Source organism: Sorghum bicolor, chromosome 9 (genome assembly GCF_000003195.3).
Source record: "Sorghum bicolor cultivar BTx623 chromosome 9, Sorghum_bicolor_NCBIv3, whole genome shotgun sequence".
NCBI classification, from domain to species: domain Eukaryota; kingdom Viridiplantae; phylum Streptophyta; class Magnoliopsida; order Poales; family Poaceae; genus Sorghum; species Sorghum bicolor.
Genome location: NC_012878.2, coordinates 16,951,166 through 16,978,885, shown reverse-complemented (window position 1 = coordinate 16,978,885; position 27,720 = coordinate 16,951,166). Strand labels below are relative to the sequence as shown.

Genomic DNA, 27,720 nt, shown 5'->3' with positions numbered 1-27,720 from the left:
GACTAACGTAACCCAATAATTTAGATGCAATAAGTGACATGTATCGCAACCAATTATAGCCCATGATGCAATAGAGCCTTCTATTGCGACTAAATTTATGGTGTTGCAAATACAAGTGGTTGGATTATGGTAAAAACCTTGTAGTGATACCAGGCACACATCCTAGGCTAGTGAAGCTAAATGGGATGGAGCAAGTGCTAACTTAGAATTTTATGCAATGAGAGATCAAGTTTAGAAAGGGTCAATACGTCTTTGAAGCCATGAAGAGCATCATGGGAAATAGGTGCATCCTTACTGCGTACCAGTTCGCGTAGGTCAAAACGATACTTGCAATAACTGCTAGGTTCACCACTTTTCATATTTTCAGATTTGACATTAATATTGTTTCAATGGTGCAACTTGAGCATCATGGACCACTAGATTGCATTTATGATCTATCCTCATGATGGAAAGGCTGTCATATTCAACTCATTGCGGGACTCGAACAAAGAAAGGTACAAGCAGAAGTTTGGCATTCTGCGATAGTATGTGATGACACATCTTCTTTTTATGAAGTCAATGTATGTATCAAATTTATTGTTGACAAGCAGAAGTTTGGCCACAAACTAGACGTGAGGCAAGAATTCACAGTACGTACTCCTCATGTCGCTAGGTCTACTACTACTGATGTTTCTGTCTTTTATGGATACTACTACAACTCCTAATGATCATATGTTACATTTATCATGCATGTAGTGCCCCAAGCAATCTAATGGCTTAGTCTTGTGTGGATACTATGCATGTGAGTACCTCAGGGCTTCTAGAAGATCTAGAAATAACTGCCGGGAGCTGCAGAAATTCCAAAGTTGGTGGGGAAAGAAAATGATTAATCAAAGGACCATCACGCAAACAATAGCCGACAATGTCTACATTCATGTAATATGAACTTAGGGTATGACATCGACCGTGGAACCATAAAGATGAAAAATCAATGGATGTAATATATGTGTCTATCCTTCATACGCGTGTCTTTTGCTTTGTATATGTTTCAATAAAACAAATTTTGGTTTCAAATTCAAAAACAAATTTAAAAAAATCTATTTTTTTAATTTTGGATACACATCACGAAGGCAGGCAGCTAACAAAAACAACCTCGATTAATCTCATAAGAACGGCGATTGCCGCCTCTGTTATTCTTTTAAAGGACACGATCAAATTATGGCAACCGCGTCTATTAATATGCATTAATCGAGACGATGCACAACGCCCTCCTTTGTTAATATATGAAACGAGGCGGTAGGCCAACCGCCTCTGTTAAGGCGATGATTAACCATGATCTTTGATCCGAGACGGTTGATTTGCCCACCTCGGTTAACCGTTTATGTTCGATACGGTTAAAAATACTATAGTCGTGTGAGTTAGAGATCACATAAAAAATCTCCGCCGAACAAGCTGCAGCATGTTTGTTTCTCCTCCCAACCTAGCTGCTTCTCCTCCATCTTGACATCCACCAAGCACCTCCCTTACCTCTGTACACTTACTCGGCCCAATTTTTGTACTATCCTCCATCCCCATACCAGAGGTCTATTGTATAGTACAGACTTTGGTGCGGCTACCCTCCACACGCATTGCTTCTTCCCTCTTATCCTCCTGCCAAACCCATCTGCCCGGGGCCGAGTTCATCAGCCCCTCCCTTCCAGCACCCGGTCCCTGATACAAACCATCTCGCCCCCTCCTGAAGCCACCACATCCTCTAGGGCCATCCTCCTTTAGGACCATCGTGCAGTGCAGGAACCCTTCTCGCCCAGTCCTCCCTTGAATCCTAAACCAGTCCGGCCACTACTGGAATCGCGCGCTTTGCCTAGTGTCTACGGCACTCGGCAAACAGCAAAAAACACTCGGCAAACCGTTTGCCGAGTGCCACACCCGGCAAAGCTAAGACGACAAAGATTTTAACGTTAAAGGAGGCTTTGCCGAGTGTCATATGTCGGACACTCGGCAAAGTCTTTACCGAGTGCCAAATTAACACTCGGCAAACAAAAGTAGCCATGACGGCATGAGGCGGTTTGCCGAGTGTCCTAATATGAACACTAGGCAAAGTACCCAGTTTGCCTAGTGTCCTGGTCTGGACACTCGGCAAAGTACACAGTTTGCCTAGTGTCCTGGCCTGGACACTCGGCAAAGCTTGATTCCCCGGTTCCCAGAATGCCACTTTACCGAGTGTTGTGGCTAAGAACACTCGGGAAAGTGACCAAAAACATCCTTTTTATTTATTTTTTTTTGCATTCCATCCAAACAAATAGAAAATATATATACTAGACATCACAGACATCACATATATACCATTAACAACACATATATCTCACAGACATCACATACATATCACAATTGTCACATGTATATCACAATAACTTCACAAGTAATTCAAGTGCTCCATCATTCACAATCATTAGTGCAAATAAAAGTAACATTAACAACCACAAGTATAATCACGACCAACGAGACTGATTTGTTGAAGGATTTGTAGCATGAGGCACTTCATTTGATGCCGTTGATTGATTCTGCACAAAGAAGAGATTGCATGTGTGAGACAAGATAAATATATATCACGGTGAGTTCAATAACCTGAAATACTGAATCATGATGAGTTCAGTAACTACAAGTGAAACTAGAATACTGAAAAAAAAAATCTAAACCAGTATGAACACTAAAAACACTACAGATCCGAGCTAAGTGGACACTTCCTGATTAGATACTAGTTTCAGCATTTACAACTCATCAGGCATTCACCAACAAAAAGTTCAGCATTTATTGTTCAAATTTAGTCTTCTAGTACCCAAAATAAATTAATAGCAAAGTCATTTTGTAGGGAAATAACCTCTTCACAATTATGAGAGATTTATTTAAGGCATGAAGCATGCAGAACCTATTGATGGGAAGGACCAACAGCATGCAGCTAAATAATCAAATTAAAATAGTGATTACAAAGAGCACTACGAGCAGGGATGACCACACTGGATGACAATAATGCTGAGAAAGCAAGAGCTAACCCGCTATATCTATAAAACTAGAAATATTGTAACCAAATCTGCGCCATTCTTTCCGTCCCCTCTCTCTAACACGTGGGCCATGCCACAGGCTGAGAGCGCGTGGTTCTGTTTTTCGGGTGTCCCTGTAGGCCTGGAAACTTTGCCGAGTGTCAACCTGTACACACTCAGCAAAGGCCACATCTTATTTTATTTGTTATTTTCTTTAATTCTTTTTAAAATGATGTTTACTTAATTTGTTTTGATTAATTAACTTTTAAAGTAACTTGTTAAATACACCATATAATGTATATTCAAAGCTTCTATGAATATTTGGCCATTATTTCATAAGATTAATTCTATTTATCGGAACTATAAAATTCTATAATTATGGTTAAAAAATTAGAATTAGTAAACAGATCCAAAAATTACCAAATTTTTAAAAATAAATAATCTCCGTCGTCTATTCACTATACAAAAAGTTTTGAAGTGAAACTCCAATTGGACACTATATTTGATATTGGATTTTATTGAATCCTACTCAACTATGTGAAACTTCTTCGGAGATGTTCCAATTTGTAAGCAACGTACGTGACAACTTTCGTTAAATCTTCTCAAATTTTTATCACAGCCTCTACAAATGATATCATGACATTTTGAAAAATCTCGTGATTTTCAGAGTTTGTTTGGTTTTTATAGAATTTAAAAATGACTAGGCCACAACATTGTTCTCATGCTTCATGAGCAAGATATTTGAAATTTGATGTAACTACCTATGTTTGAACTTTATTCGATTTGAAAGAACATAAATATCATTTTTCCATTCGTTTTTTAAAATTACTCGAACCACCTACAATTTAAATTTGAGTTATCCCTAAAAATTCAATTAAATGAGGTAAATTAACTAAATATAGCAAATAGATTGAGAATGGTATAAAACTTTCACATAGAGTTAAGGTTAGCTAATGATGTTAGGAGAAAAAGTTTAGAGGCTAGAAATAAAAAAAGCAAAATACATTTGCCGAGTGTCCAAACAAAACACTAGGCAAAATGGTAACTTTGCCTAGTGCCAAAATAAAACACTAGGTAAATTATTAACTTTGCCTAGTGTCGGTGCTAAACACTAGGCAAAATATAACTTTGCCGAGTGTCCAATAAGACACTCGGCAAAGCCTAACGGCAGGTTGGGTGGTGTATGCCGGAACGGAAGCTTTGCCGAGTGTCTAACTTTGCCTAGTGCTGGACACTAGGCAAACTGTTGGTTTGCCGAGTGCTGGGTTCCTGGCACTAGGCAAACCACCGATTTGCCGAGTGTTGCGGTTTGCCTAGTGTTTGGCACTAGGCAAACCACCTTTTTGCCGTGTGTTGTCTTTTGCCAAGAGTGACACTCGGCAAATCTCTCCTTTGCCGAGTGTCCGATATAAAACACTAGGCATAGCATTTGACACTCGGCATAGAGGGTGTCTCCGGTAGTGGCCGGCGCCTTACGCCCCCCGATCATGACAGTAGTTGCCGGTTGCCGCTGGCCCTCTAAACTCTCTTTTTTCCCGCCATAGTTGCCGGCCATCCTCTTCGACTCCCTCTTCCGCTCCTCCCTGCTCCCCTCAGTGACTACCTCTAAACACAAAATTTTTCGGGCGGCAGCGCCTGAACACAGCGCGTGCCACACATGCCCCTTACACCCTATTGCGCGCGCTTTAGTATATTCTAGTAACGTCATCACAATCATGTTGTGGATTTTCCTTGTCGTAGCCGGATTAATTCGCCCAGCAAACTGAAATTTGGAAAAAGAAGGTAACCTCAGGAAAGCGTGCGGTCCAAACCAAAGTAAACAGTGACATCTATCAACTCTATCCTGTCTATATATGGCCACTTTAGCTAGCTACCAAGTATTTCCAGCTAATAAAGCATCACAAGAATTGAAATACATTTGCATTCTGTGTATGTATGTGCTTCGTGAACAAAGTGGGCGAAGGGACATTTTGTAATCCACGAACCAGGTCCATGACCATGAGCGGTCGTTTCCCTGTAGCCGTAGTGGCCGCGGCTGTGCTATTGACGTGGGTAGCGCAGCTCCGGGCGACGACGACGGTAGTGGTGGCCACGGCGAACAAACAAGCAGGGCATGAAGCAGACCGCGTCGTCTGGGTGCCCGGGCAGCCCGCCGACGTGGACTTCCCCATGTACTCAGGGTACGTCACCGTCGACCATCACGCAGGCCGAGCACTGTTCTATTGGCTTCAGGAGGTGCCTCCGAAGGCTCAGCCAGCACCGCTCGTGCTGTGGCTGAATGGCGGGCCTGGGTGCTCGTCGGTGGCGTACGGCGCTTCCGAGGAGCGGGGCGCGTTCCGCATCCGGCCTGACGGCGCGGCGCTCTTCCTCAACAGGTACCGGTGGAACAGAGGTACGGTACGACTCTTGCAGTTGCGGTTGCGGCTGGCATCGGTGGGTGAGCGGTGGCTTTAGCTTTCTTTTTCGTTTGTTGTGAAAGTAGTGATGATGTTGGCGTGTTAACAAACCATGTGATGTCATTGAGCTGAATGGTTGCATGCAGCGGCGAACATCCTGTTCTTGGACTCGCCGGCCGGCGTCGGATTCTCCTACACCAACACCACCTCCGACCTTTACAACTCCGGCGACCGGAGAACAGGTTCGCTTGATTAATTCACGTGCCAGCCTGTGTGTGTCTTGCTTGTGGTTTGTTCTGTTTGTTCCATGGTTTCAGCGCGCGTTTTCCAAAACTTCTCCATGCAGCTCATGATTCGTACAAGTTTTTGGTGAAATGGTTTGAGAGGTTTCCGCAGTACAAGTACCGCGATTTCTACATCGCTGGGGAGAGCTACGCAGGCAATCTAATTAACTTTCCCATCTAGCTAGCAAGTCTTCTGCTCCAATCTGTTTGTTTCTCCTCCAATATAATGCAGTCTATGTGTAATTAACATCGATCAATCATCGGTAATTCTTCAAATCGGTCTGTAGGGCACTACCTTCCGCAGCTCTCACAGATTGTGTACCGGAAGAACAAAGGGGTGGAGAAACCGATTATCAACTTCAAAGGCTTCATGGTACACGCTCGATCAATGCTACCCTGCAGTTAGCTAGCTATAGCACGCATCATATGATCAGTCCACGTCGCCGATCCTCTTGCATTGTCATCTTGTACATACCTGCGCTCCAAACTAATCGTATCGATGTGAAGGCACATCATATATATGCTACGTTATTTTATTGATTTGATTCAAGCTAGGTCGGGAACGCGGTGACGGACGACTACCACGACCAAGTGGGCACGTTCGAGTCATGGTGGAACCACGGGCTCATCTCCGACGCCACGTACCGGTTTCTGGAGGCCACCTGCGTGCACGACGAAATCGAGCACGCGTCGCCACCGTGTAACGCCGCCTACGACGCAGCAACAGCGGAGCAGGGCGACATCGACCCCTACAGCATGTACACGCCAACGTGCAACCAGACGTCGTCGTCGTCGTCGTCGTCCACGCCCAGGAGGATCCGGAGGCTCAAGGGCCGCTACGTGAGTCGTAGCTACTAGCTTGTTGCAATGCCTTCTCATCTCTGAACGCTCGTAGCTGCTTTTGCAATCCAATAAATTAAAAACGCCCTGTGGTTTGGACCTGGGATAAGTTAAGTTGCATTTGGGGGTTATGCTGGCAAAGTTTGCAACGTTCGCTTTAACTAGTTTGTGGCGCCTTTGATTTGTTTTTCCCTTCTTGTACGTTGTCGTCTCTACTGATCTGATCGGTTTTTGTTTTCTCCGCCGTTGGGCCGTGTACACAACGTATATTCGGACACACGATGAACGCATGCAGCCATGGATGAGGGCATCTTATGACACGTGCACCGAAAGACACTCCACAGTGTATTACAACCGCCCGGAGGTGCAACGGGCTCTCCACGCCAACGTCACCGGCATAAAACTACACATGGGCCACCTGCAGGTGCGTGCATCACCACGTGAATGAATGAATGAATATAGATATATAGATATATATATAGCTTCACATTTATAAACTGGTCTAAAACGGCCGTCATAAACTAGCAAGTTCAAACCATAGCTTTGAGTGCGTTAATTTTCGATTGTCACAAAAAAACCGATTCTGTATAGTCGCAATCTATCTATTGCAAAATAAAAGGGAGTTTGGCAAAGTTTGTTTCATGTGCTGGTAGTTTGGTGCTTATATGCATGTGTTGCTTAATGACAGCAGTGACACCATCAGCAACAACTGGGGAGATTCACCAAAGTCCATGCTTCATATCTACAAGGAACTTATTGCAGCTGGCCTGAGAATATGGGTCTTCAGGTCTGTTCTTTGAACCCTGATTTATTTCGATACTATTTGTTAGATATTTTGTATGTACGTATATCATGTGTTTTATTTTTGTTATTTTCCTATTGCGAATCACACTATATCGTTATAGCTAGGTTTCATTTCATTGCACTCTGAAAGAAAAAGGTGTTATTACTAATTCCTTTCTAGACACAGTTTAGTCCACAAACAGGTTTGAGTCGTCAGTTTCTAACAAGTCAAGCAGCACATAATTTGATCGATCGGCTTCAAAGTTTTGTCACCCCTTGCCAATATTTAGGACCAGTTATATACAATGTATATGCCTTTAGTTTTATGTTATTTACTCACTCTATTTTGAAGTAATTCAATTTCTATAATTATCTTAAGTCAAACTTTAAATTTGAGCGAATTTATGAAAAAAGTATGTCATACCTAATAAGCATATAAAAATATAGTTTATTTATGGTGTATTTAACGATATTAATTTTGTATCTAAATCTTCGCACTCTTTTCTATAAATTCGGTTAAACTTAAGAAAAAGACTGAATTAAGTAATCTCTAGAAATTGATTTTATTCAGGAATATAAATATTTAGAATTGTATTTTAATATAGGAACCACTCTCAAATTTGGAGGAACCGATGTTGAATTCATATCCACCTATACCGCTGGTAACTACTGATATGTGGCCAATACCAAAAACGCTAGTTCATGACGTAGATTTTGTTTCCTATATGCATGTTCTCCGGCCTGACTATTGATATATCCTTGAGTGCCCCTATTTCGTAAATAATCTTCGACACGATTATGTGAGCTGCTTATGTTCCTCATCGAAGCTTCTGCAAGAGGGCAAGGGACGCAACACAGCCGACTCACGTATAGCGCTTTGACTGAATTATCTTTTCGTATATTGTAATACCCGATTTTAAGAACAAAACCAGATATGCATCATATGTGAGTCTTAGAAGCCAAATCTCACATATAGCTACAAATAAGGGGTAATATCAAAAGACAATGCAAAAGTTATATAACGTACATAATATAAAAGAGATAACCTTTGATAGCAAACAACGGATAGACAACTCCAAACTCCGGGTATTAACTTCTCTCTACAGGATCCAACTGACTGGTTGATCACAAGCCTAAACTTCTCCTGAGGTTTGGGGAAATAGCAAGAATGAGTCCATGTCGAACTCCACAAGTATAGCAACTAGATTGTATAGATCCCACAATCCCATGATCAATGTGACATAAATAATGTAGAGCATTAAATAATAAATAATGAACATATAAAACACACAAGAATCATCATCGTCGATGCAAGAATCCCCAAGGCCGCTCATGACCGTGAGCACGGCTAGTATACTAGTTTTAACACTCTGCAGAGGTTGCACATCTTTACCCATGAGTCATGATTTACCCTTTCGCCCGAGGTGATCAGCCTCTTAACCCACTTCCAAGGAAGGTCGGCAGGGATCACTATGAAGCCTTTCAAAAGTTCGTCTAACATGTTAGGGCCGCAAGGTTTCCTTTGCGCGCAGATATAGAGCCCCCCTTCCGATGGCACAATGACTCGCAGCCTATACACATACAGACAGAGGCCACACTATACCCAAAACGGTTCAGCCCCTCCGCCCTTTCGGGTAACCTCTAACAAGCTAGAAAATGTCTTCATACTGAGCTAAAGCCAGAGCCATTATAGCCCTCATGGTTGCACTGTTGTCCCGGTTATCACTTACAGATAAATCATCAAGTGGCTAAACAGTCATTTTTATCATTTATTACTTAACATTAATCTAGTCACACGATCATGGTCACAGAAATAAAATCCAAATGCTATACTTGCCTTGATCCAAATGCTCTTGCTTATCATTTAGGTTCTGTTGGTCTTACTTGTTGCCAAAGCTTTGATCTTGATCACCAAAACTGCTCTCCGTCTAAACTCGATCATCGATCACACAAACAATCGAAGAAAGCATACACGAGCAAACAAAGCTACAATTAGAATAGTACACCAATCATATAAAAACAGTATAAAAAGTTTATAAAATGATTCTACGCATCGCTACGATCTCACAGACGTAAAGATCACGAAAATCGGATTTAAAACGAAGGAGATATGAATTTTCTATGATTTTATATAGAAAAGTAATTAATTAATTAAAGTCACGAAATTTAAAAGTTTCAAACTGAGTAAAATAATTTTACTAACATGTAGATCTCATGATTATGAACCTAACACAATTTGAATGGGTCAAAACGGAATTAGAACGAAGATTTTATGGCTAAAACAGTTTCAGTGGCAAATTTGTAAATATCAGAAAACGTATTTTGAACTCAGTCGGCTGGATTACAAATTTAAAATATATTAATATTGCCTTTTATCAAAATAACATTTGACATGTAGAAGACAGACGTTAAGCTTATATTCTTATAATTCGAAAGCCAATTGCACAGAAATTAATTAAAATAAATATGTTATTTATAAAATTTACTAACGTACCACACGATTAACTCTAATTAACACATAAATTATGTCACTATCAACGTTACTTGAATGGATCGAAGATAATGAAACAATAGAAACCTTAGTGTATAACGAATGATGACCATGGCAGATTTTGTCCCAAGCATTAGATGGCTCTCGACACCAGGAAGTTGACGGCGGGTTCTGGAGTTTTGGGAGCAGTCCAGCAGCTCATCAGTAAGGTCACGCATAGATGCAGCTAGTTTTTCTGTTGAGAAAAGGTTAATCAAAGGCACGTGATGACTAGAAGACAATCTGGGCAAGTTAGAGAGCAAAATTCAGGTCTGGTACCTAGGACATGTACCTTCATAGGATTTTCAGTAGGTTGCAGATTCACGGTAACGGAGATCGAGCATTGACGAATAGCATGTACGGAAGACTAGATTCAGTAGATATAGAGGCATCCTGGTGCTAGCCAAGATCAAGATCCGACTTCTGCATGACCTGGCTGGAGACGGACGGAGGCAGGCAAGGTAAACTTCAGAGCTGCAAACCGATCGCTTGAGTAGTCATCGGGATTGGCCATTGGCGATATAGAGAGGAGGAGAAAATATAATTTTACTACATTAGAAATTTCCAAACTAGAGACTTCTCATCTGGTAGTTTTTTTTTTGGTGTGCTTTGCCTAAGGGGTTGGTATATATATATGTAGAGAAACTCCACACCTCCACGTCAACTAGCGATATGGTACTAATTGATTTGCAACATTCATCTTTACTAATAGGCCTAATTAATTATTAAAGCCCATTAGTAAATAACTATATGGTTTTTGGGATTTATTATGGGCTTTGACGTTGGAAAAATAATAAGAGATTTATTAATTTCGAATTAATTATTTTCATTGATAAAATAATTCTAGAAAAGTTTAGAATTAGTAGTTTAGCCACGAAAAATACTCCGAAAGCTCCGAAAATTCGGAAAAAATTCTCAGAGACATTATGGAATATGAGGAACTCAAATAACGTATTTGGATCTCATGATAAGATAATTTGGGACATCTAAAAATTAGATTTATGCTCATAGAAAAGTGAGAATAGAAGATGGAAAAATTCCCGAAAAGTTTGTAGAGATTGCTTGATGGACGAGGAACTAAAAGAAGTGCTTTGAGTGACAAAGAAAAGATTTTAGGAAGGTCCTAATCAAAATTTGAGCTTAGAAACAAGGAATTTGGTTGTAGATAAAAGATAAATACGTGCCAAATAAGGAAGATCGATATTTTAAATATTTTTCTTACTATCAACACATAAAGGAGCAACAAGCATCACTTCAAAACATATGCACCAGCATGTATGCATAATAATATTGCTATGCCTTATAATAAATTTTAATTTAATATTATTTTTCCTATATTTTCATGAGCACAAAAATACAAAATTAAATAATTTTATCTATATTTCAAAAGGAATAAATTTTAGGGTGTTACAATTCTACCCCCCTTAAGATGAATCTCGTCCTCGAGATTCGAAAGATGGTGATCAAAGAAACATGGACACTCCACTTTTGAACCTTATTCACTTCCTCTAGTAGCTCCTTAGTAGCCATTCCATTGCTTTCGTCACTCCGAACATCTCCCTCAATTGTTTCCAAGAGTTCAGTAGTGCACATTGTATAGATAAGGTTTTTTTTTTACTCATAGCTCAAACAAGGGTAATACCTACACATGATATTGACTTCTCATCCAGAGGCATAAAAGATACTTCCAACTAAGGCACTAGTCCCTAATGTCTCCCCAATCAATCTTATCTAGGCTACCCCCTTAAGATGAGATTGATTGGGGAGACATTAGGGACTAGTCCTCATAACCTTTTTAAATGCTACACATCATATAGTCTTTAAAATTTGTTGTACCGAGTCTCTTGATCCAAGGTTGGCTTCATGACTAAGTTCCAATTGTTAGTACCTTTATCACAGTTTATCACAGTTAAGTTGCTTCACTCTCACTTTGTACATAAAGCTTTGTAGAACTTGGTGTCATCTGATCTTCATACGCAACTCTTAGTAGTATCAGTAATGACATAAACCTCCAATTATATTCTCCAAGTGGGTTGATACCTTGGAACAAAACCAAATTCACCAAACATTTGTGATCCTAACATATGATCCAACATTAACCAATCATTCTCCTTGTAACTTCTTTAACTAGGCTACCCCCCTTATGAAAAGTCAACTAGGGCACAAGAAAGGTAGCTTGCATGTTTTTCAGACAGGTTAACTTAACATTGAGAACCTCTGACATTCCAAAGAACTTATGTGCAATAGAGCAAACAGGTATCCTGAAATTTCCTCGCGATATGAAAAACACCAGCGTAGTAAAATGGACATAACTCTTATTCTATGAATCCAATAGAGTTGTGGCTTATACCGTTAGAACACTTATGAAATTCCCAGCAACTTTCCTGTAGAAGACCTCCTTAGGTTCTGTCTTTAAGCTCAGGTAAAACAACCAAACTTAATATCCATCCTGAAAATGTCTCAGCAAAGGTGCAGCAGCTTCCAGAAGTTATATCCCGAGCTACTTAACTCATCTGGAGATGATCCTTATATATTTGAAAAGCTTAGAAAATCCTCTACAACTTTCATATACAACTTTTTCCTAGATTCTGACGTTAAGGTATCTGAAAATAGGGAATACCAGATCTGTCCAGATTTTGAAACAGAACAGAAACATCCAGGTGTAAATATCATATCTCAGGTTCTACTTATCCAAATACGTTCCAGCTTATACCGTTGGAAAGCTTAGCAAATACTCTACAACTTTTCTATAGAACACTTTTCCAAATTCTATAGTTATATATGTCTAAACAGTAAGCAACCGAAACTGGTCCAGATTCTTGACAGCACATTTGTATCATCTTGTGATTTTTGTAACTTCTAAACCATAATAGCCATGAGGGTGCTTCTTGCGGTCAGGGAAAGATCTTGAAGTCTAGTTGTTACCAGAAAACGTTGATAGACTTTGGACGATCAAAACTTGAGATACTCCAGAATCATCGCAGACTGCTCCAGAAATCAGCAGGGGATAGAAACAAGATATAACCAAACCCAACTACTTATTTCATTAATCCTTATGCCTTAGGCCTATAAACTAATGAAATTGTGAAGAAATCCCACAAGATCATTGCACTCATTACAAAGATCCAAATCAAGCATAAGCATAATGACAAACCAACAAGACATTAAAGTTTCATACTTCAAACATTGACTCAACTTGCGATACTATCGTTCTCTTCCTGTTAAGGGTAAAGATCCTAAAACTTATATTTCAAAGACGCAAGAAGGTGGTAAGAAAAGGTTCTAAAAGCATACCAAATCAAGGAGTGAAGGTGAGAACAAGTACTTTTAAAACAACCAACAAGGTAGAGACAAATAGCAAGGATAGGGATGTAGTATGGATGAAAATACCAAGGTTTATAGAGCAAGGATTTTATGACAATTCCAAAACCTTAAGACGACCGATTTCTAACTAGGCCTGCGTCCTACAGTCAGCATTGCTTTGATACCACTTTGTAATACCCGATTTTAAGAACAAAACCAGATATGCACCATATGTGAGTCTTAGAAGCCAAATCTCACATATAGCTACAAATAAGGGGTAATATCAAAAGACAATGCAAAAGTTATATAACGTACATAATATAAAAGAGATAACCTTTGATAGCAAACAACGGATAGACAACTCCAAACTCCGGGTATTAACTCCTCTCTACAGGATCCAACTGACTGGTTGATCACAAGCCTAAACTTCTCCTGAGGTTTGGGGAAATAGCAAGAATGAGTCCATGTCGAACTCCACAAGTATAGCAACTAGATTGTATAGATCCCACAATCCCATGATCAATGTGACATAAATAATGTAGAGCATTAAATAATAAATAATGAACATATAAAACACACAAGAATCATCATCGTCGATGCAAGAATCCCCAAGGCCGCTCATGACCGTGAGCACGGCTAGTATACTAGTTTTAACACTCTGTAGAGGTTGCACATCTTTACCCATGAGTCAAGATTTACCCTTTCGCCCGAGGTGATCAGCCTCTTAACCCACTTCCAAGGAAGGTCGGCAGGGATCACTATGAAGCCTTTCAAAAGTTCGTCTAACATGTTAGGGCCGCAAGGTTTCCTTTGCGCGCAGATATAGAGCCCCCCTTCCGATGGCACAATGACTCGCAGCCTATACACATACAGACAGAGGCCACACTATACCCAAAACGGTTCAGCCCCTCCGCCCTTTCGGGTAACCTCTAACAAGCTAGAAAATGTCTTCATACTGAGCTAAAGCCAGAGCCATTATAGCCCTCATGGTTGCACTGTTGTCCCGGTTATCACTTACAGATAAATCGTCAAGTGACTAAAAAGTCATTTTTATCATTTATTACTTAACATTAATCTAGTCACACGATCATGGTCACACAAATAAAATCCAAATGCTATACTTGCCTTGATCCAAATGCTCTTGCTTATCATTTAGGTTCTGTTGGTCTTACTTGTTGCCAAAGCTTTGATCTTGATCACCAAAACTGCTCTCCGTCTAAACTCGATCATCGATCACACAAACAATCGAAGAAAGCATACACGAGCAAACAAAGCTACAATTAGAACAGTACACCAATCATATAAAAACAGTATAAAAAGTTTATAAAATGATTCTACGCATCGCTACGATCTCACAGACGTAAAGATCACGAAAATCGGATTTAAAACGAAGGAGATATGAATTTTCTATGATTTTATATAGAAAAGTAATTAATTAATTAAAGTCACGAAATTTAAAAGTTTCAAACTGAGTAAAATAATTTTACTAACATGTAGATCTCATTATTATGAACCTAACACAATTTGAATGGGTCAAAACGGAATTAGAACGAAGATTTTATGGCTAAAACAGTTTCAGTGGCAAATTTGTAAATATCAGAAAACGTATTTTGAACTCAGTCGGCTGGATTACAAATTTAAAATATATTAATATTGCCTTTTATCAAAATAACATTTGACATGTAGAAGACAGACGTTAAGCTTATATTCTTATAATTCGAAAGCCAATTGCACAGAAATTAATTAAAATAAATATGTTATTTCTAAAATTTACTAACGTACCACACGATTAACTCTAATTAACACATAAATTATGTCACTATGTTCTCAACGTTACTTGAATGGATCGAAGATAATGAAACAATAGAAACCTTAGTGTATAACGAATGATGACCATGGCAGATTTTGTCCCAAGCATTAGATGGCTCTCGACACCAGGAAGTTGACGGCGGGTTCTGGAGTTTTGGGAGCAGTCCAGCAGCTCATCAGTAAGGTCACGCATAGATGCAGCTAGTTTTTCTGTTGAGAAAAGGTTAATCAAAGGCACGTGATGACTAGAAGACAATCTGGGCAAGTTAGAGAGCAAAATTCAGGTCTGGTACCTAGGACATGTACCTTCATAGGATTTTCAGTAGGTTGCAGATTCACGGTAACGGAGATCGAGCATTGACGAATAGCATGTACGGAAGACTAGATTCAGTAGATATAGAGGCATCCTGGTGCTAGCCAAGATCAAGATCCGACTTCTGCATGACCTGGCTGGAGACGGACGGAGGCAGGCAAGGTAAACTTCAGAGCTGCAAACCGATCGCTTGAGTAGTCATCGGGATTGGCCATTGGCGATATAGAGAGGAGGAGAAAATATAATTTTACTACATTAGAAATTTCCAAACTAGAGACTTCTCATCTGGTAGTTTTTTTTTTGGTGTGCTTTGCCTAAGGGGTTGGTATATATATATGTAGAGAAACTCCACACCTCCACGTCAACTAGCGATATGGTACTAATTGATTTGCAACATTCATCTTTACTAATAGGCCTAATTAATTATTAAAGCCCATTAGTAAATAACTATATGGTTTTTGGGATTTATTATGGGCTTTGACGTTGGAAAAATAATAAGAGATTTATTAATTTCGAATTAATTATTTTCATTGATAAAATAATTCTAGAAAAGTTTAGAATTAGTAGTTTAGCCACGAAAAATACTCCGAAAGCTCCGAAAATTCGGAAAAAATTCTCAGAGACATTATGGAATATGAGGAACTCAAATAACGTATTTGGATCTCATGATAAGATAATTTGGGACATCTAAAAATTAGATTTATGCTCATAGAAAAGTGAGAATAGAAGATGGAAAAATTCCCGAAAAGTTTGTAGAGATTGCTTGATGGACGAGGAACTAAAAGAAGTGCTTTGAGTGACAAAGAAAAGATTTTAGGAAGGTCCTAATCAAAATTTGAGCTTAGAAACAAGGAATTTGGTTGTAGATAAAAGATAAATACGTGCCAAATAAGGAAGATTGATCTACTAAACGTATTTTAAATATTTTTCTTACTATCAACACATAAAGGAGCAACAAGCATCACTTCAAAACATATGCACCAGCATGTATGCATAATAATATTGCTATGCCTTATAATAAATTTTAATTTAATATTATTTTTCCTATATTTTCATGAGCACAAAAATACAAAATTAAATAATTTTATCTATATTTCAAAAGGAATAATTTTTAGGGTGTTACATATATGGTTTCTGAAATTAATAAAATTAGTTGATTTATTACCGCATCATTCCTCACAAGCTAATAACTACCATATGTATATAAAGAATGAGTTTATAATATATCATCTATTGAAATATGGAGTGACTTCATAAACTAAACGCGCCCCTAGTCTCATCGAAGAAGGTAAGCTACGTACTGTAGTAAGTTAACGCATGCAAATAACATAAATAAAAATACAAAATGTTTCAGCCTTTTAGGCCAAAAGGGTATGTACTCTCCTTCTCGATAGTCATTTTCTCGAGCGGAAATCATGGAATAGCAACAGGCTATAATTAGACTACCGATTATAAAGCTGAGTTGTTCCAACTTGTACTCATAAACAGTAGCGGATGCAGAACATGATTGAAGTAGGGCTGGTCTCTTCTTCTTTCTCCTCTCTCTCTATTTTTCTTCTTTCCTCCACCTCTTCTTCTCCCTCATCCTCCCCATATTTCTATTGACACACCAGCTGTAGGGGGGCTAGAGCCCCCCTATAGATCTGTCCATGCTCATAAACAATAAAATTCGGTCAATTAGGCTCAAGTTTTCCTTTAACCGAACTTAGCGTCACTATCAACTTTTGTCATCATCACGTTTAGCGAGAAACTGAATTAGTCAGAAAGTGACATAAAACTGCATTTGAATTCATTTACAGACGAATCGAAATTGTATTTCGCTGCGTAGAGCATTCTGACGGGACGAGATGTTGACGCTTGATGGCATAATGCATCGGCACTAAATTTATAACTAGAATCCTAAATTTCCATCAGTGATTCAGCTGATCATCTTATCTAGTAAACTTTAGTAGAACGAGTGATATTTGGTTTGTTTAATTTCCAGTGGAGACACGGACTCGGTAGTCCCCTTGACAGCAACGAGATACTCCATTGATGCTTTGGACCTTCCAACTGTCGTTAGTTGGTATCCTTGGTATGACGACATCAAGGAGGTGAGCTTCACCCCTGTCTCAACCTGGCTCCCTGATGATAGATATATGTGAAACCAATGCACACATTTCTAAATTCAATATGCCTATCATATATCCTTTACTTGATGCTTGTGCTGTTCTTTGTGTGATTGCTTTGAACAGGTTGGTGGATGGAGCAAAGTGTACAATGGGCTGACCTTGGTGACTGTCCGTGGGGCAGGGCACGAAGTTCCTCTCCACCGCCCCAGACAGGCGCTCATGCTGTTTCAACACTTCTTGAATGGGGAACCCATGCCTAAAAATGGAACTGCCGCGTAACTCCCATTTATTTTCTCAGCATAAATAATGAGAAATATCACCTTTGGTGTGAATGGGGAAACAATGGAATGAAATCATGAATAAAGATGGGCTATCAAATTATCATGGTCACGTAGTTGTTGCTTGATGTAAGTGCAAATTATAATGACGGGACCATAACGTGTCACACCCAATTTTAAGGATAAAACAAGGTTCATAAACCTTATATATGCCCAAAGAGCAGTCACCCACATAAGTCGATATGTTACAAAGTATCATCATAAGTGTTTATTACATCATGAATAATATTTCATTACAATAGAGCGGAAGGATTAGATAACTACCCTACACAAGAGCCTCCAAACCATTGGCATAATAAAAGCAGAAGGATTAGATAACTACTCTACACGAGAGCCTCCAAACTCCACATGGATATCGACCGGGGAACCACAAGTCTAGTAATACTTGAGAAAGTCCTTATCACTATCGGCATCTGTTATCAACAGAGGATTTTTATCCAAATAATAAAAATAAATAAGCACAAGTACATCTCATACTTAACAAGAATAACATGGGGTTATGAGGCTCAAAAGGCCGATACTGGTTATACTGCGGTTAGCAATTTTAATAAGTCACAATTTTAACCTTACTTTAGCATAAAGTTGTGCTTAAACTCCAACTAAACCACATGATCATATTACAAACTCATAATGTGTCATCACCATATATATATAAATAATCATCGTCATCAAATACAATCCTCAATTTTGTGATTTTTTCAGGCCACTCCTGACCATGAGGATGGTTGATACATCAGTTTTACACTATAAAGAGGTTGTAGACTTTCACTATGAATCGTGATTTACCCTTTCGCCCAAGATAGCTAATCTCTTGACCTACTTCTAATGAAGGTCGGCAGGGTTCACTGTGAAGCATTTTAAAGGTTTTCATGACAAGTTAGTGCCCACTAAGTTTTCGTGGCCTGTGATTGTAGAGCTCCCCATTTCAAAGGCACATCGTGAGCAAGCAGAGCTCCCCTTTTCAAAGGCACATCCTACGCAAGCTATACACTTAAGGACAGACACCGCACTACACCTAAACTGGAATACACCCATTCTATTACTTTCGGTAACCACTAACAAGCTAGAAATGATTCTATTATTGAGCTAAAGCCAGAGCCATCTGTCACTCCTGGTGTAGTCTAAGTCCTAGATTTTGGCGATAGATAAGTCCTTGGGTAGGACCAAGATCATCAAGCAGAAACCTAGGAAGTCTCTCGCCCTATGTTTAAGATGCTACAAAAACAAGTTATAGCATTTGTTGCTAACCATTATTCATCATTCTGAGCATGTATAACTAAATTGAGCGATACCAAACTACCCATATGCAGGTATATTCCGTCAGTAATCAACGTATAATGTAACAAAAACTAGAAGGTCCTTATGGTATCAAATTGACACATGCATATGACTAATTAATTTAATTGGTGAGAACAACAAGGAAAGCCCATGCTATACTTGCCTTGATCAATGAACTCCTGCTAGTACTGCTCGTCAAAGTATTGCTCTTGATCACCAATGAATTGCTCACCATTTATACTCGATCACAATTATACCACCACATAAGCATTTAGAGCTAATCATGCATAGCAAACAATGAATATAATTAGAACAATACAACAACAATGGAAAACAAGTTGAAAAGCTCATGAACATATTCTACACATTGCCACAAACACAAAGACGCAAAAATCACTAAAAATGGATTGAAAATAGAAAGATGAATTGAATGGTAGTTTTGTATTTAACGGAAACTATTTTCAGATTAAAAAATAAATCAAAAATTATGTTTACACCTGGCCATGGACTGCGGGCTAGATATCGAAGAAAAGGAGGAACTCTTTAGAAAAATGGCCACGAAGGGGTACGATTGCAATTACATTTGAGGGGAAGAGAGGGAAGTAGCAAGCCAGAACTTTTCAGAGCAGCAGTGGCTCCATTGTCGGCAGTGAAGAAGGTTCCCGATGAGCACAGGAACTAGGCCTACAGGCCATGAATTGACGCATGGAAAGCACATCGAGTTAGAGGGCCTAGGGAAAACTCACCTAGGTTGATCTCAACGATGGGGAGCAGATAGAGACGACAAAAGGCTCAGGACGGGGATAGCAAGCTCCTGCAAAGTCCTGCGAGGATTAGTGATGTGCCTAGAGGAAGAAAAACGAAGACAAGGGATTCAGCGGCTTCGCTAAATTGACACAAAGCACGACAGGTACAAAGGCGCTGAAGCAACCTATTGATGGGGCGAGAAACAATGGCAGCGACTAGGGTTAGACCGATGCCACGAGCATGATTCAAGAGCGACTCCACATAGGTTGGAAAAGAAAACATGGAGCGGTATAGTGGTCTTTATAGAGTATGTTGACTCTGCACACACGCCTAAAATCCCGAGGATGCTGGCTCGGGTGCTAGATTTTTGTTTGGCATTGTGATCTTCGACTTGAGCTTGGGGAGGATGGATAATACTGATGGGTGTTGACGGTCGATAATGTCAACTTTTATTAGAACTTTAAACCCGAAGGAGAACATGAATACACACTAGTATAGGGTTTAAACTAACAATTTCCACGAGTTTTGCATATTCTGTATTTTCCAGGGTAAATTTCAGGAAAGTTGAAAAGAGGGATTCTAGTGCAAAATAAATACGAAATTTATCCGCCATGGGAAACATCATGGGAAGACTCAGGAAGGATCGAGAAGACATCCGAAGCAACGGGGGGCCTGGCGGCAGCCAGGTGGGGCCGACCAGCACCACAGTAGCGCTGGCCGGTGCCCCCCTTTAGGGTTTCAGCCCCCTCTTCTAGAAGCTTCCTCCAACACCTCTCCTGATGCATCTCGGCTCTTGGTTAAGTTGGTATGATCCTACGGCACACGCGCATCCCACCGGACTATAAATACATGGGTAGACCCCCCTAGAAACAACAATCATCAATCAATCTCATTCATCAAGGTCTCAAGCCATCAAGTATCAAGAGTCTTCAAGTTCATCAAGAGCCTTCTTGTTCATAGTTCTAGTTAGTTAGATTAGAAGTAGAGGAGATCTAGTTCTTCATCGTGATCTGGAACCCCTAGCGTCGGTTTGGAGCACAAGAGTTCATTAATAGATCTAGTTCTTACTTTATAGTAATCAATGGTATATTAGGGAGACTTTATTCTTAATAGATTCATAAGTTCTTAATTGCAATAGTCATTGTCTACTTTGATTATAAGTCTAGGATAGTAGGTTTGATCTTACTGAATTCATATAATTGCTCTTATAGCGTTTACCTAATAGATCTTTGGGTAGATGGTAGACAATATGTAGACGTGGTGTCTAGATATCTTGTTTACCTGCGAATGCACTCTCACGTGCTGGGACGTGTGGTAGACCGCGTATGTGACAGCTACGTTGGATCCTCTGTAGTCCACCCTCCGTACGTCGGACTAGCATGGGCGCGGTCGTGAAGGAGGTGATCCTTGTGTCTTAATAACCTCATTAGTTGATGATTTCTAGATGTAATGCACTAATTAAAGTTATTCATTGATGTAGTTATAGAATTACCTTAGATCCAACTCCCTAGTTTATCCAATGGCTAACTATGATTATGACTAGTAGATGCTCTAATGATTATCCTTAATTATGATACTTGATGATTATGCTATCAACCATATTTTATCTATATTTATCCATATATATCTTATGACCTCCGCCTGTTATGAATAGATTAGAAAACCTTGGTAATATTATTTATTGATCCTTTATAGTTTCTTATCAATATAATAGATTGTAGTTTAACACATAGCCTTTCTAGTGGTATAAATATAAATCAAGTTCCTGGATACTTCCTTAGGTAAAATGCTACAATGTTATAATTATCTGTCCGCTTGCAGAACCCATTTAGTTTATAATTATATTCATATCTTTTATTCTCTGCCTAGTTGCAGTAGAACATGTGAATCTATATTAAATTTCTAGCAATATAATTAGGGATGACAACCTGCATTTTGCTTAGGAATGTTAGAGTGGTTAGTTGTTGATTGACAAGTTAATTATTTACCGTGCATTTCTGGCGTTGTTACTAGAGGTAGGGTTTATTTCTATTTTTAGTAATGATGGTAGTAAATGTCAACAAGCATTTTTTGCGCCGTTGCGAGGGAAGGCACAATAAACATAGGATATATTGATAACATATATACACATGGATAAAGTCATATTACCAATTGATTTCTAAACTCAATTAGGTACACCCTTCGTCGTTATTATTTTCTTATCTTATGTATGGTGATGAATGAATGGTTTTCCTCTTCCAAGAAACTTTACTGAAGATCTAGATAAACTCCTCAGAAACTCCTTAGAAACTCCTTAGCAAGGGACAAATTCGAGTCACCATCAAGAACACCCTCTGCTATCAAGCTAGTTCTTCAGAGGAGCCAACTCCAATATTGGAAGAAGAATTTGAAGAACAAGTGGAAGAACAAGCAGAAGAGCATTTAGGTAAAAACCTAGCTCCTATGTTTGAAAACATGACTGAGAAGACACTGCGAGAGTTCTCTGCCCCAACAACAGCAAATGTTCAGACTATACCTGCAGTCAACATTGGGGAGAATGGATTCGAGCTCAATCCTGCTCTCATTGCCATGGTTCAAGCCAACCAATTTTGTGGAAAGCTCATGAAGATGCAAGTGCACACTTACAACACTTTCTAGAGATCTGCAACACCTTCACGATTAGAGGAGTACCAAAATATGCTATCTTACTCTGTCTTTTCCCGTTCTCATTATTGTAGAAAGCCAAGCAGTGGTTCTACGTCAACAAAGACAAACACAATACATGAGACCTATGTTGGACTGCTTTCCTAGCAAAATTATTTTCTACAGCCAAGACTAATGCTTTGTGTGGGAAGATTGCAAGTTTCCAACAACAACATGATGAATCATTCACTGAAGCATGGGAAAGATTCCAGAATTACATTGAAGACTGTTCTCATCATGGGATAGAGGAGTGGCTGTTAATGTAGACTTCCTATCATGGGCTAATCTCTAGCACCCGTAAGTCTATTGATGTTGCAGCTAGGGGAGCTTTCCTATCACTTAAGCTATCAGATGCAAAAGCACTTGTTGAGAAGATGGCCTCAAATTCAACATGCAATGAAGAACGTACTCAGCCACGGAAGAAAGGAGGAGGAATCCATCATCTCAAGAAAGCTGACATGGTCACTGCTAATCTAGACCTCATCATGAAGAAGCTTGACATAGAGAAGAAGGAAGTCATGCATAACAATGATTCCCATATGACATGTGAAGAATACGGAGACTACGAGCACTCAGCTATCAGTTGCCGTACACTGCAAGAGGATGTGAACTTCATCAACAAAAACACCTACTATCGTCCTCAACAAAATCAAGGGTGGAAACAACAACCCTGACATGGTAATTACCAAGGTAACAACCAAGGTAATAATTTTAATAACAACTTTACACCTTTAAGATAATTAGTTACTAGTCAATCCAAACTACTAGATCAAATGACTAGGAAACTAACATCAAATGATAAAACTTTGGAAAACATACATACTAGAATGGATCCTTTTGCTTCTGCCATAAAAAACCAACATAGTTTCAATAAAATGCTAGAATCACAATTAGCTCAATTAGCTGCTGCTGTTACCCCATTAGAAAAAGGCAAGATTCTAGGCCAACCAGAAGATTTAGAAACTGCTAACCTTGTTGATATTCACAATGCAACCCAATATCAGATTTAGCCTGCAGATGTATAGTGGATTGACCACTCTCTACCAGAGAAGATGGGAGACCCTAGAAGACATGTCATTCCTATATCTATAGGATGCCACAGCTTTCTAGAGGCTGTCTATAACTTCGGTACAAGGGTCAACATTATGCCCAAGGTAATTTATGAGAAAATATTAAATAATCCCCCTGTTGTACACAAATATGGGTTTGCAGCTTGCAGATCAGTCCATTTGCTACCCTGAGGGGTACTAGAAGAAGTTGTCATTGAAGTGGGGCAATCATATGTCCCAGTGGACTTCATGGTCATGGAGACATGAGTAGATGAGAAGGCACCCATCATTTTGGGCAGACCATTCCTGTGCACAACAAAAGCCATCATCTATGCAGAGTACGCTAAGATTGTCCTATCGATCAAGGACAAGAAAGAGAGATTCACATTCAAGAACCGTGTCGTGAAAACTCACTACAAGAAATGCATGATTTTTTGACATATTTAGTATGACAATAGACCGTGATGTCATTATATCATCCAGATTATGACATTCTGTATTAGGCATTTTGACCTAGTGACATAAAAAAGTTGGATGTCATAATAAATGTCATAGAACTATTCTAATTCCATACTATGACAATATTCACTATGTCATGAGGCCTAATTTATAAATGTCAAAAACAATTGACATAGTTGGGTGTCAAAAAATGTTTTTAGAAATATTTAAAATACTCTTGTCCATGTTGGCATGTCTAATTTCCATGTGGGTAGTTTTTTTCTTTTTTTTCCTATTTTTTCTCACCCTGATTTGATTTGTGCTGCTTTTGATTTGGGCCACGTGCCAGTGCTTGGTTGGCCCACCCGTGCGCTCTCAGCCCAATAGGGCGGCCCACTGTTGTGCTAGCTCCCTCCTAGGCACTGCAATCCCAGAAAAATGCCATTCCAAAAAATTTGCGCTGCAAACCCAGAAAAATGCTATTCCAAAAAATTTCATTGCAGGGAGGGCTCGAACTTGAGCGGTCCTACACCAACCACGGTCGCGACGACTCCGAGGGCCCGACCTCTGCTCCATCTTTACAAGGGAAAACGAGTCGACAACTCGGATCTTCTCCAAGCCCTCGACTGCGCCGACCACAAACTCCTCGAAGCCTCCAACCTGGTGGATTCAACTTCACGCAAGCCTGATCAAGCATCAGCATCAAATTTTTTCGACTCCCATCGACCAACTCGTGTCACCACGCACGAACGGCTAGGAACATCCCTCACGATAACGTCGACCATCGTGGAACAAACTGTCAAGTTCAAGACAGCCTCGCCAGACCAGAACTTCCCTCACGGTCTGAGCAACGCGGCTGATCGATTTTCGCGGCATACCCAATCTTTATTCGGGAAGATGGGCTTGTCGCTAAGATAGAACAGGCGAACGGCCCGTCACTTCGTCAACATGGTGTCCATCCGCACTCTGCCGGAAGATAAGTCCGACAGCACACATTCTAGCACAAGCTCCGTCCCTACCAAGGTTTTACACCCTAAGGACAAAGATTATGATTTAGATCTGCCACCCTACCCACTGGGTTTTCCCGCTTCCCGGTCTTTCCACCACGACGAGGAGACTTGGTCCTTAACGTCAGCAACGATGAGCCAGTTGTCGACGGTGACCATGCCCAACGACGAGCAAATGAGGAGTGGCAACTCATCCCAAACAACCTTAGTGATGCTTTCGACATGGTCGGAAATCAGTAAGTCTACAAGACACCAAGCGCTAATGTAGCCGTCGCCATGGCAAACTTAGATCGACTTCCCGATACTCCGGAATACCAGGACATTCGATGTAATATACGAGCACATCTAATCGCCGCGATGGGGCAGACCGCTACGTTGCTCAAAAGGGTCCAAGCCGTCTCCTATACAGAGGTTTCCTCTGACCAGAATCACCGCAACCGAACTTCACCGCGACCCAGCGGGCATCGTCGTAGTCGTTCCCTCGTCAACGATCGCAGGAAGCACACCCATCGCGACAACCATGGTCGGGATCCTAGCAATTATCACGAGCAAAGACGAGGGTGTGGTCAGGAGGTGAACCAAGACCGAGACCTACGACACAACATCCCTCCTAAAGATATTCTCGAGCGCATCAATAGGCACATTACGAAACGAGCAGTACACGAAAACGTGCGACGCATCGAGTACGATGCGGCACATGCCCCCCCGGGCCTAAGACAGTTCTCCTCACACCTTTGCCAAGTCATATGGCCCCACAGCTTCAAGCTTGAGAAGCTTAAAAAGTACGACGGCAAAGAGAATCCCAAAAACTGGATCACTCTTTATGAGATCGCAGTCCGATCAGCAGTAGGAGACGAGCATGTAAATGGCAAACTATTTCCCAGTCGTCCTTGACCAAGCTGGCCACCAATGGCTCGTCAGTCTACCCGAGGACTCTTTTGATTCTTGGGAGGAATTGCGCCAGGCGTTTATTGATAACTTCTTAGCTACCTACGAGCTACCTGGAAATAAATACGATCTTGAGAGGATAAGCGACAGGATGAATGAGCCCCTGTGCGACGACATCCGACGCTTCTCGGATATGCACCTCAAGATTCCGAAGATTTCCCACGACGAGGCCATATCGGCCTTCATCAAAGGCCTACGCTTCCACGAAGCATTAAGAAGCAAATTACTACACAAAAGGCCGACCACGGTCGCCGAGCTCCTCGCCACAGCCAAGAACTACGCCAATGCCGACGACGCAGAAAAACTCATCCGAGAAGACTTACGAGGAGCCGAGCAGCCTCCCCGACGAGACGATAGCCGTGGACGTTTCGACAACCAGAATCCCCGCCGCGGCGACATCCACAACCACCGAGAAGGGTGGGACATGTGTCGGGATAATCGTGACGATTTCAGAGGCAAACGACCTTACGACGGCGATCACGAGGGAAACACAGTCAAGCATCCCAATGGATGGCGAGACTACAAGGAAGACTACAACAAGACGCTGAAAGGACCATGCCAACTCCATCCCAAGTCCAACCGCACAATGGAAGAATGTCATGTCCTCAAAAGCATCTACACACAGTGGGCCACTCATGGAGATGCCGCGAAGAAAACCGGGAAACAGGACAGACGCAGTCAGGAAGACGAAGACGATGACTAGGATAGGGACCCACGGCACCAATACGTCAGTCCCACCGATGTGGTACACTCCATTTTTTGAGGGAAAGACTCCATCGAGTCAAAGCGAGAAAGAAAACTCTTGTAGAGGGCTTGCCTCAATGTGGACTGCACTGATGGTTTGATCGCCGACCCTAAATTCCCCCTGGTCACATGGAGAGATCTCCTTCAACAGATAAGACCAGTGGGCTGCCATTCTAGAGCCAAGGCACTTCCCATTGATCCTGGACCCATGCATCAACAGTGTCAGGTTTGAGCGCGTGCTGGTCGATGGGGGTAGCTCCATCGACATCCTGTTTCGCAACAGCCTGCCTGCTCTCAAGCTAACTCCAGCGCAGTTCTAGGGTGTCCTGCCAGGTCAAAGCTCAGTACCCCTTGGCCAGATAACGCTGCCCGTCCAGTTTGGGACACCAGACCACTTCTGCACAGAGTTCGTCAACTTCGTGGTCGCCGACTTCGACGGGACCTACCACGCAATTCTAGGCCGTCCTTCGCTCACCAAGTTCATGACAGTTCCGCACTACTCATACCTGGTTCTCAAGATGCCAAGCGAGAAGGGCATTTTGACCGTCAGAGGCAACGTCTACACGGCATACACCTATGAAGAAGAAAGTTTCAAGATCACCGAAGCAATCAACCTCTCGATTCACATGGCAGAAACGGTAGCACAAGCAACACAATTATCAATTGACCAGCTCAAACTACCCGAGCAGGAGACTCCAATAAAAAGCACCAAGTCTAGGGAGCACAAGGAAGTCCAACTGGTCGACGACAGCACAGAGAAGACGACCCTCATCGGGGCCAATCTACATGCCAAATAGGAAGATGCGCTCGTCAAGTTTTAAGGGACAACGTAAGTGTTTTCACATGGAAACCTGCGGACATGCCCGGCGTCCCATGAAGCCTGATCGAGCACTTCTTAGATGTCTCAAAGACCGCAAGACCAATCAAGCAGAAGCTACGATGGTTCGCTCGTGACAAAAAGGAGGCTATTAGGACAAAGATTACACGGCTTTTAGTAGCCAGGTTTATTAAAGAAGTGTATCACCCGGATTGGCTCGCCAATCCGGTCCTTGTAAGAAAAAAGAATAATGAATGGAGAATGTGTGTTGATTACACCAATCTCA

The 27,720-nt window shown here is 40.8% G+C and overlaps 1 protein-coding gene across 1 annotated transcript; it reads left to right on the top strand.

Annotated features, from left to right (window-relative positions):
• LOC8058306 (serine carboxypeptidase 2) lies at nt 4,917-17,776 on the top strand. Its single transcript, XM_021447230.1, is given in 10 exon segments — nt 4,917-5,409; nt 5,560-5,655; nt 5,760-5,852; nt 5,985-6,070; nt 6,253-6,537; nt 6,833-6,937; nt 6,939-6,961; nt 7,229-7,324; nt 17,260-17,368; nt 17,510-17,776. Coding segments are annotated over 10 exon segments (1,506 nt in total). The 5' UTR covers nt 4,917-4,952; the 3' UTR covers nt 17,666-17,776.